General features: G+C 37.8%; 1 protein-coding gene across 1 annotated transcript; it reads right to left on the reverse strand.

Annotated features, from left to right (window-relative positions):
* Positions 1-4,713: 4,713 nt before the first annotated feature.
* LOC133825836 (syntaxin-81-like) lies at positions 4,714-7,365 on the reverse strand (the record flags this gene model as incomplete). Its single annotated transcript, XM_062258730.1, has 4 exons — positions 6,003-7,365; positions 5,617-5,897; positions 5,025-5,168; positions 4,714-4,788 (listed from the first exon to the last, which is right to left on the reverse strand). Coding segments are annotated over exons 2-4 (294 nt in total), but the record flags the coding sequence as incomplete, so codon positions are not given.
* Between the last annotated feature and the right edge of the window lie 4,297 nt (positions 7,366-11,662).

Raw genomic sequence — 11,662 nt, forward strand, 5'->3', positions numbered from 1 at the left:
GTCACGCACTTGACTGGGTAGACATGCACTTGACTGGGCAGACATGCACTTGGCTGGGCAGACATGCACTTGGCTAGGCAACACGCACTTGGCTGGGCAGACAGGTCATGACTGGTCGGACATGGTCATGACTGGTCGGACATGGTCATAACTGGGCAGACAATCATATGACTGGTCAGACAAGGTCATGCCTGGTCGGTCATGACACTTGACTGGCCAGTTAAAATTCTTCATTGGTCTACCGGGTCACTCCTAAGCCAGATCACTTTATCACAACTCTGAGGAGCCAATATGTTTATCGACTATTAATGTGTCGTTTACGGACCATGTACTGCCACTTGTCACCTCTATCGCCACGTCATCGATCTCCAATTTTTGGGAATAACAGTTTTAAAATAAGCTAAGGACCTAAGGTAAGTAAATTTCACATTTTGTGCTTAAGTGTGAGATGCATGAATACATTGATTATGTATGTCTGATGAGTTAAGTATGGGATGATGATGCATATGATGATTATGTTATGAATCGTTATACAAGTTATATGTGGTGTGTATATCATAATGGATTATATGATATATAATAGATGAATTTTGTGATATGTGAAAGTTGTCTTAATTGGTTAAGTTTGATCTGAGTTATGTGCAAGTATGTGTTCTCATGTTGGCGAATACGTGGATTACCTTCTATGTTCATGATTTTGTTACATGTTATGATATATGAAGCCTTTAAGTTTTTAGGCTGGAAACCTTAGACCTGAGCCATAGCTCTACGTTAAGGTATAACAACGCCACCAACCCAAAGCTTCATGTATTATGACTAAAGATGTTTTGAGTTATATGAGATGTGATGCAATGCCTTGATTGAATACCATCAAACATGAATCATGAACATGAACATTAGCATCTCAGCATCAGCATGTATGCATGGCATGTACATTTATGTGATACATTATTATGTGATATAAGACCATGCATATGAATATGAGAAAAGTTGTGAAATGCCTTGAAAAGTCTTATGTGAAGTTGAACATTTTAATGACAACAAGACTTAAGCAAAGTGATAATAAGATGTTTAAAAAAAGTGTCACTGTTTCGATGAAGCAATTAAGTAAGTTCAGTACAAAAGATGGAGGTCTATAAGATTTATAGTGGCTGCCCACTAGTGTGGGCTAGGTCAGAGTTGACCGTTCAGATATGTTTGCCATGTTTCCGTCTTTCTCCTCCATTTATATGTGTAATAAGTATGGCATCTATGAAATGAGTTTTATGATGAGCCCTGCTGCGATGATGGCTAGCTGGAGGAGAACCCATGGGATTTTATATTATATGTGTAACAAGCCCTACATGCATTGGCTAAATCGAACAGTGTGCACATAAGATAACGAGCCCATAACAATGTGAAAGTAAAAGGAGAAAAAGCACGAAAGTAAAGTTTGAAAGTGCATGAGCAATAAATGAAATGCATAAGTATATAAGTTAGCAAATTAGTATATGTGCGTTTCAAACTCACGACATTCATGTGTATGTGTATGCATGAGATTTACTTACTAAGAGTTAGCTCATTATGTTATTTTCCAACATTTTTCCAAGTGTGGCTTTAGATGTTGAGTAACTTGTGGAGCACAGACTTAGTAGCAATACAATAGTGGTTTAGGACTTTTCATATTGCTACATCAAATTTAAAGTATTCATACGTGTAATAATTTCTATTAATAAGTTTATATAAAAGTTTTAATTTTTTCTGTGTTTCTTAGTATCATTTTATTTAATTCATTTGGTCAAGTGCCTAACATACTTGTAAACCCTGGAATTACGAGTATGTGGCAGACGTACCCAACCTTAGGGACGTCACAACTCGAGCTTAAGGTTCAAGCTCGAAAGAAATAATCTTCTCTGACACATATGGGTGTTATACGAGCCTTAGTTGTAAGCTCGAAGATATTGGTCTCTGAAGTTTGAGTTCGATGAAACAACTAGCTGAAGAGGAGGTTGACTGGAATAACGAGCTCGAAGTCTTGGTCGATCTCGAAAGCGCGTTAACCTTGCATTCGAGATCAGCAACGCGTTTTGCACACGACAACTATTAGTGTAACGTCCTAGTTACTCCAAAACTGTTACTGTGAACTTTAAGCAGTGCTTAACTCGCTAAATGAGTCATTAGGTTATAAACATGCATCTAGGTGTCATTAATAGGCCATGGTGAAAATATCTATTAAAATGAATGGATAAATTTTATTATATATCACCGGCAGAACTGAAAGAATTAAAAATACAGCTGCAAGAGCTTCTGGATTTGGGGTTCATCAGGCCTAGTTATTCGCCATGGGGTGCTCCAGTTTTATTTGTGAAGAAGAAGGACGGGACATTGAGTATGTGCATAGACTACCGAGAATTGAACAAATTGACCATCAAGAATAAGTATCCCCTACCAAGGATTGATGACTTGTTCGATCAGCTGCAAGGTAAGATGGTATTCTCGAAGATTGATCTTCGATCTGGTTATCACCAGCTGAGGATCAAGGACGAGGATATTCTGAAGACGACCTTCCGTACGAGGTATGGGCACTATGAGTTCTTGGTCATGTCTTTTGGTTTGACCAATGCCCCAGCAGCCTTTATGGATCTGATGAACAGGGTGTTCAAGGACTTTCTGGATCAGTTCGCCATTGTCTTCATCGACAACATCTTGGTGTATTCCAGTTCAGAGGCAGAGCACGAGCTTCATCTTCGATAGGTTCTTCAGAGGTTGAGGGAGCATCATTTGTACGCCAAGTTTAAGAAATGTGAATTTTGGTTACCAGAAGTGACATTCCTTGGACATATAGTGGGGGCAGATGGGATTAAGGTGGATCCATCTAAGGTAGAGGCAGTTAGGGATTGGCTGAGGCCAAGGAATGCCTCGGAGGTGCGGAGTTTCCTTGGTTTGGCAGGTTACTACAGACGGTTTGTAGAGGGATTCTCGAAGATAGCGACACCGATGACAAAATTGACACGGAAGAATTTGAAGTTTATCTGGTGAGACAAGTGCGAAGATAGTTTCCAAGAATCGAAACGACGACTTATTACAGCACCTGTGTTGAGTCTTCCTTTGGGAGAAGGGAAGTTCGTTGTTTACTGCGATGCATCAAGGTTGGGTTTAGGTTGTGTGTTGATGCAGGATGAGAAGGTTAGTAGACTCGGTGTGGGTAATAGTAGACAGGTACACCAAGTCAGCCCATTTTCTTCCAGTGAGATCAACATATACTGTGGATCAGTATGTTGAGTTGTATGTGAGGGAGATTGTTCGTCTCCATGGGGTTCCTAAGTCTATTGTGTCAGACCGGGATCCTATCTTTACCTCCAAATTTTGGGGTAGCTTACAGAAGGCTATGGGGACTCAGTTGAAGTTCAGTACGACCTTTCATCCTCAGACTGATGGACAGTCTGAGAGGACGATCCAGGTATTGGAAGATATGCTCAGAGCATGTGTAATTGACTTCGAGGGTTCATGGAGTAAGTATCTTCTGTTGATTGAATTCTCGTATAACAATAGTTATCAGTCAACTATTGGAGTGGCTCCCTATGAGATGTTGTATGGGAGGAAATGTACATCACCCATTCATTGGGATGAGATGGGTGAGAGGAAGTATTTGGGACCAGACATGGTTCAGAGAACAAGTGAAGCTATAGAAAAGATTCGAGCTAGAATGCTCGCCTCACAGAGCAGACAGAAAAGCTATGCTGATCCCAAGCGTAGGAACGTGGAGTTCCAAGTTGGGGACCACGTCTTTCTTCGAGTTTCACCATTGCTGGGAGTAAGGAGGTTTGGAAAGAAGGGCAAGTTAAGCCCTAGATTCATTGGACCTTTTGAAATCTTGGAAAGGATTGGTCAGGTGGCTTACAGATTAGCCTTGCCACCATCATTGTCTGGAGTTCATGACGTGTTTCATGTTTCAATGCTTTGGAAGTACGTCTCAGATGTGACTCATATGTTGAGGTATGAAGATCTGGAGTTATAGACAGATTTGGCTTATGAAGAGCACACTACAAGAAAATTGGGTCTTTACCTACCAATTGTAAGTGTAGGTAAAACTAGCCTAATGGTGGGTAATATGGTTTACCTACCAATATTGAATTGGTAGAGATTGGTAGGTAAAAGTTAGTGGGGAAAGAGTCTTTACCTACACTTATTAACACTGGTAGGTAAAAGAATCAATGGACCCCACTAAGTTATAAATCAATTGATGAGTCATCAGATGACGTGTTTGATGACATGGCATCCTACGTGTATGCTGACATGGTTTTTGTAGTTTTACATGTCTGATGACGTGGCATCATATGTGGCATCCTACGTGGCATCCTACATGGCATCCTACGTGGCATTCTGCGTGGCATCGTATGTGGTATCATTTTATTAGCCCACATAGCATTATTTTATTGGTTTGTTACACAATTTATATTTTGTTCAAATTTAATGGTTATGTGTAGGTAAAAGATAATAACAGTTATTTGTAAATGTTCTATATTAGAAATAAACTATAAAAAAACCATTCAATACTAAAATTCTTTACAATGTTCAATACTAAAATAAGTGATAAAGTTATCATTTTAAAGTTACCCCTACCAAAATAAAAAAACTTCATAAAGTTCATTCCTTAGTAAATTAATGTAAATAAACTAAGAATCATCTTGTGACTCCCGAACTGAAATAGATGGCGACTCTCTTAAATTTGCATCTGTTGGAGGTGGTGGAGGCGGTGCCATCAAATTGTGAGGTCACAGAGTGAAGCTTCTCACTCAAACTCAAAACCTGCAATCAAGATATTAGATTTAGAAAATAGCGATTGACCAAATTATAATATTTATCAATCTTAGTTTCTAAATAAGCTCAAGTAAGATATAAAAGTGTGACAAGATCCTATTATCACCACTATCACCACAACATCATTGAGGAGTTGAAGTGGATGATTTCTGCCATTAAGCACACCAGTTAACATATATGATATATAAACATGAATGATTAATAATATGCAAACTGCTACTTACCACCCCATGTTTGTGTGCTACAGTATCATCATTAGATTTATCAACCTGAATGCCAAGCCAGCCCGTTGAATTTGTTTCTTCATCATTTATGCTGTTTTTTAAAACATCAATTTGATCTTGGCATGCTTTAATAAAGGCACCAACCTGCATAAAATTGATTGATTGAATAAACAATTTCATTTTAAATATTTTTCATATGAGTACAAACCCACATCACACCTAGTTTTTTATTTCAAAATTCTACTTTAATATTTTCATAACAGCAATATTCAAAAGAAAATTAGCTAAGCTCCAGGCAAGTGTAAACCGAACAACATAAATGCACACATAATGAAACAATTACCACAGTTGGGAGATTTCCAAAGCATCTAAAAAACTTGCACAGGCACTAATGAAGTTATAAATTATGAGGAAGAAAAACCATAAAAGAATGTAAGGCAAAAAATTACCTATCCCAGAGAATAAATCATCTTCAAACAAACTTTGAAAGAAGATGTTGAAAGCATAAAATAAATTGTAAAGACAATAAAAATTTAAGTGGCAAATTCCCTCGTGACAAAATATACTTTAACAAAACTGTAATATGACTTACTTCATGCTCAATGCTATCTCTCTCCTGCTCAGTAGTGCGATGTAGATCCACATAATCTTTATGATGTTTCAACATAAACTGTTCTAGTGTTTTAATGCTCTCAAGCTAATTGAGAAAAGAAAAACAAACGAGTCAACACTGAAACATAATTTATAAGAAATTTCCTCATAAAATAAGCAAGGCAATGATTCACATATTGTTTTCAGTGCGCCTCTAGTAAAAGCTGATCTTTGGTGAGGCTTGAGGATAATAAAATTTGCCAAAATGGTGGCCAATTTAGACTGTCAATAAGCAAACCATGTTAATCATAAAGATTTGACTGTAGCATAACCATATTATGAGCTATAAATTAATTTGAATAAATCCAAAAACTTTGAAAACCAAACCTCATCATATCCCAAAGAAACAGCAGTGCGCCTCACGGCATCTTTAAAATCCTCAGTCCTGTCTCTGACTTTTGACATTCTTAATCATCAAGAATCAATCAAAACCTAACCCAAAAATTTCCACCAAACACTTTTACTCAGCAAGGACAGAGTATAAGAAATGATAAAAGAGCTATAGTTTCTTTTTATCCCTCGATCTGGTATGCAAAAAATTGTTCTGGGTAAAAAAAATGTTTTCAAACAAATCTATCTAATTGTCCAATGTACAACTCTTATAACTAATCAAAAAAACCTAGACAGCTCAAATCATTAATTCAGAAAGTAATGACTAATATCTCAGTAAATTCAAACAGCACTGCTAGCATTAATAAATCCAAAATTATTCAAAAATCAAAGAGTACAACACATTAAATTGATAAGATCAATGAATCTTGCAAAGTGACTAAAGAAGAATAAGCCTTTAACTTCCAAAAATTACAAAAAATAGAAAGCCACTAGTCTGTCCAGTTATCATCAGCATGTACTCTTTTGTTGATGCTACCAAAAGTAAAGCAAAAACAAAACTATGAAGCAAACCTAAAGTAAAGCAAAAACAAAACTATGAAGCAAACCAGAGAGCAATCCTCGAGGTGAGCTGTGCTCCACAAGCTCCATTGCTCCAAGATGCTCCAAAGCAAAAAATATATTGAAATAAAATTTGATCTCCTCATCCTCTCCAGAATATTAGCAGATGTATGTATAGATCTTCTGAGAGTGAGCAAGAATCTCCAATTATAAAAACTAACACCCATAACTCCACATTGAATCTCCCCATCCCTCTCTATATCCCTATGTATGATTGCAATGCTCATATTTGTCCAAGCGCTTGTCATCTATCATAAAGAAACATCTGTGTCATGAGATCAGGCAATATTGGACATATATCATGCATTTACCTTACTCAGCCCTCTTTAACAGCATTGAAAAACAACACTGGAATTGGAAAAAATGTAAAACTCCCGTAGGAGCCCTAACAAGGGTAACCTAGAATGAAGTTATGTCCAGGGTCGGGAGTGGGATTTTCACGTTTTTAGCCTCTCAGAAAAAATACAAATAAATGAGTGAAAATCAACATGGAAAAGATTAAAACCAGTAGTTTATTTCAAATTTTGCATAACCTTTCATTAGTAAGGATGCTATGTGAGAGTAATTCATACAAGTAAACATATACAACGATGAATGCCAATAATACTAGCAATGAAAGATTCATTGCTATGATGTTCTTGTTGTCTACTCATTAACAGAATGAAATGGCCAATGTCAACAGACATTACACAAGAATAAGCAAAAAAGGAATAATGTGCTATAACTCTTTATTCACGATTAACCATTGCCTTCAAGAATTTCTCAAACGCTCATTTTCAATTACATCGATTTAACAACAAACTCTTTTCGACGAGAAGATCACACATATCAGCAAGGCCACAATGCATCACTGACACTCCCCTGAAAAAGAAGCAAAACCCAGAGGAACATAACAAATATCAGAGATCAGAACAAAGGAGTCCAAAAACCCCAAACACCAGACCCTAGATTAATAATATTCAGATGCAAGAGCAAGTTCTAACTAAACATTCAAACAAAATCAAACCAGTGAGAGATTGACAACTAAAGGGAATAAAATGAAAGAGGAAGAGAGAACCCTCGATGAATAGAACCCACTGGTGAATCCACTTGATCAGAAGCACATTAGAAGGTGGCAAAGAATATGCTCGTGGCTATGAGAACCACCAGTTACTGCCAGCCAAGAACCACCAATCACCGCCAGCCAAGAACCACCCGTCGATGAGCCAGAAGTCTTCGCCGGGAAGAACCCAGTGTGTTGAGCCCCTGCGTCGCCGAGAACCACCCAACCTGAAGCCTTGCGCCATAGTCGTCTGCCGTCGAGGAGATTCAGGCTAGGGCCTTGCCGAATGAGAAGAACCCAACCTCTTTTCCTTGTAGCTGAAAAAGTTAATGAACCCTAATACTAAAAAGCCTCAATTCAGTTTTTCAATAAAAAACAGTCCCAATTCGAAAAAAATTGTGTCCCTTGTGCCTTTTTTAATTAAATGTTTTAGGGCCTGCATTGGAAGCCCTTAATGTTTTTTTTAGGACTACTAGCAAATTTTATTTCCTCATAATTTTTTAGGACTCACATATTTTATTAGGAGACTCATTGCGAGTCCTAAAATGTGTTTTTTAAGGACTCTCAAAAAGTGTCCTAAAAACACCAGATACATTTTTAAGGACTTACATTTAGATGCATGTCCTAAAAAGGTGACCCGTAATGGGTATTTTGTAGTAGTGAATATTCGCTACCAATAAATATTAGTGGGCAAAAGATATTTTTACCTACCAATATATATGTAGGTAAGAAATTGGTAGGCAAATGTCAGCTTATTTACTCCACATAAGCTTCCAAATAAGCATTTATAATAATAAAATAATATAATGAAAATAAAAAATGGGGGGAAAATTGAGCGGGAATGGTTAAAAAATTTCCCTCCATTATATACGTAGGTAAAGATCATTACCTACTGATATTATTGGTAGGTAAAACTCTGTTAAAAAATATAATATAATGGACTAGCATTTACCTACTAATATTATCTACCAATAAATATTGGTAGGCAAAACATTACTTTCCCTACCAATATATATTGGTAGGTAAAGATCAGATTTCTTGTAGTGGCAACAGGTTTAGATCTTGGATCGAAAAGACAAAGTACTACAGAATAAGACAATTCCTCTCGTTAAGGTTCTATGGAGGAATAGTAAGGTCGAGGAGGCGACCTGGGAACTTGAGACAGCGATGCGGGATCAGTATCCCGAATTATTCAGGTAAATTTCGAGGACGGAATTCTCATTAGGAGGGGATAGTTGTAACAACCCAAATTTGCTAATAAGGCTTAAGGGCCTTGATTAGTGTGTCGGGAGGGCATAATGGGAATTATGTGTGATTAAAATGAGTTAAATGCATGATTAAGTGAAAAGCATGCTTATATGGTTATTTGTATATTTGTGATGCATGACTAGGTGTATTGGTATGCATGTAGGCCCTGACTAGGTTAGAATGACATTTTCGTAATTTTAGCTCGTCTAGGGCATAAATGTTAATAATCGTGATAAATTGATGAGACCACATTATTATGTGGATATGTTTATAATCTGTCCTTCAAGACGATCCTAGTGAGCGAGTTAGCGGAAAAGTCACGGTGGGGATTTATACCCGGCTCGGGGTAAGCCTGGGGGTATAAATGGGAATTTAGGTGATATATTGGCAATTATTTGGTATTGAGGAATATAATTGGTGATTAGTTAGGTATCGGAAAGTAAGCGAAAAATATTAGAGACACTCGAGGAATTAGCGGGAATTGGGGTGAAATGACCAAAATGCCCCTAGATGCACTTAAAGGTTTAAATTAAAAGGGAGGGCATTATGGTCATTTGGCTTGCAAGAGATAAGTATTCTCAGGCTTTATACTTAGTGGGAATTGTAGAAAAAGGTAGAAGGCTGAGGAAAGAAAGAAAAGAAGGAAAAGAAAGAAAAGGAAAAGGAAGGAAAACAGAGTAGTTTTCTTAGGGTCGGTTTGTGGTTCTCTCACCATTTCTCTTCAATTTTCTTGGAGCAAAACTCAGAAGGGAGCTAGGTTAAGCTGAGTTACAAGAATACTAAGCTAAGCTTGAAGGGTTGGCAAGGGGTTAGCAGGAACACACCAATACTTGAGGTAAGCCTTTGGAGTTTTCAGTTTCTGGTTTGGCTAGTTTGAATTATGGTATCTAAGCTGAGTTGATGGGGATTTTAGGGGAACTCAAGTCAAGGAATTGAGGAAGAACAAGCTAAGGAGGTCTAGAGGCTAACTTTAAATCGAACTTCCATCAAAGGTATAAATTCTGAGCTTTAAACTTTGAGGTTTTGACTGGTTTCTGCTGAGTTTCTGATTTTAGAGTCAACTATGGTGAATTTTGAGATTAGGGATGCATGCGCTTGGGTTTTGAGTATTTGGGATGCTTGGGATGAGTGGAGTGTGTTAATAAGCTTGTTTTTGAGTTTGGTGAAGGTTTGGAGAAGTTTTGGTTAAGTTTGGCTCGAGGAAATCGCAGGAAGGGGAAATGAGGTGTTGTCTGTCTGTGACTAGCGCTACAGCGCTAGCCTTTGGGCACTATAGCACTAGGCCATGCATGCTGAGGGTATTTTGGTTCTGCTTGTAGCGCTGTAGCGCCCTCCAATGAGCGCTGTAGCGCTACCCTGTCTTTATAAAGTGATTTTAGGGTTATTTTCAAGGGTTTTCGACCAAGGGTTTGGGGTTTGATTCCACCACCCCGTTTGGTGGAATTAGGACTTCCCGAGGGCTTGGGATTGGTCCCGAGGCTAGGTTATGGACTCGAGGGTTGGTGATGATTTTGGCCTATGATTGTGACTAGGTACGCGCTAGGGCTCGAGAAGGATCGTGCTTGAGGATTTCATTGAACAGAGCTAGCAAATTCAAAGGTAAGAAAATTGCACCTGGTTATGTGTTTGTGATGGGACTAAGTGCTCCTGATATCTGTATAATATCATAGATAGTATTACGCCATGGGACATGTGATAAACGGCCTAAGAGTGCCGTAATCTATATTTGCGCACAGGGCGCGGCGCGGCTCGGCCACTGGTAGCCGAGGACATCTTAACATTCACTGAGCTCGGTTTAAGCGAGCCAGAGTCAGTGGGATAAATAGAGGGTACGGCCTTAGGGCGTTAATCCTAGTTATCATTGTAAATGGATGATTGATGTGACATGATATGTTTAGTATGTTAAATACTTGATTATTGTGAATGTTTATATGGATGAGGACATGCTTAAGTGATATGAGATATTTGGTTGTATGTTGGTTGTTTAAGCACTGTTGATGTGTTTTCTTGCTGGGCCTTGGCTCACGGGTGCTTCGTGGTGTAGGTAAAAGCAAAGGCAAGTTGGACCAATCCTGAGATGGAGAACTACGGGGTTGAATGTACATAGCCAGCTGTTCGGTCGCCATGGGCGAGGAGTGGATCAGGACAGAGATTGCCTAACTGTCTGTTTTGCCTTAATATGGCTTGTTATTGTATTTAAATTTTATGTCTTTTGTAACAGTCTTTAATTTAGTTGTTTTTCGGGATCCCGTGTAAACGGAAACAGTTTATTTATAAGAAATGCGGTTTTCGAGACCGAAACCTTTTAACCCCAGTTCCGCTATAGTTTCATCACGATTTTATTTAAATGACTTGATTAGCAAGTCTAACACTTTTATAAACACACAGTGCAACGGTCTTGGCTATCCCATGCGTTATAAGTACCCTCTTAGCATAATGCATGTAATACACAATATTATTCCTAAATTAGTTATAATTAAGTAGCGTTGTATATTACATGTAGAAGGAAAGAGACTGTATTCTATTTTTATATATTTACCGGAGAAAATCTATAGATGGAGAATTTTGTGTATACATATAATTATGATGAATCACAGAGTTGCATTCTTAATTATATTATTATTGATATTGTTAATGGAACTTGTAGTGCAATGAGGTAACATATCGTTATTGATACAATCTAATTTATATCGAGTTTCACACATTTTAATTTAATAAGTATATAAGGTATTATTAATCAATCATA

This window comes from Humulus lupulus, chromosome 3 (assembly GCF_963169125.1).
Source record: "Humulus lupulus chromosome 3, drHumLupu1.1, whole genome shotgun sequence".
In the NCBI taxonomy this organism is placed as follows: domain Eukaryota; kingdom Viridiplantae; phylum Streptophyta; class Magnoliopsida; order Rosales; family Cannabaceae; genus Humulus; species Humulus lupulus.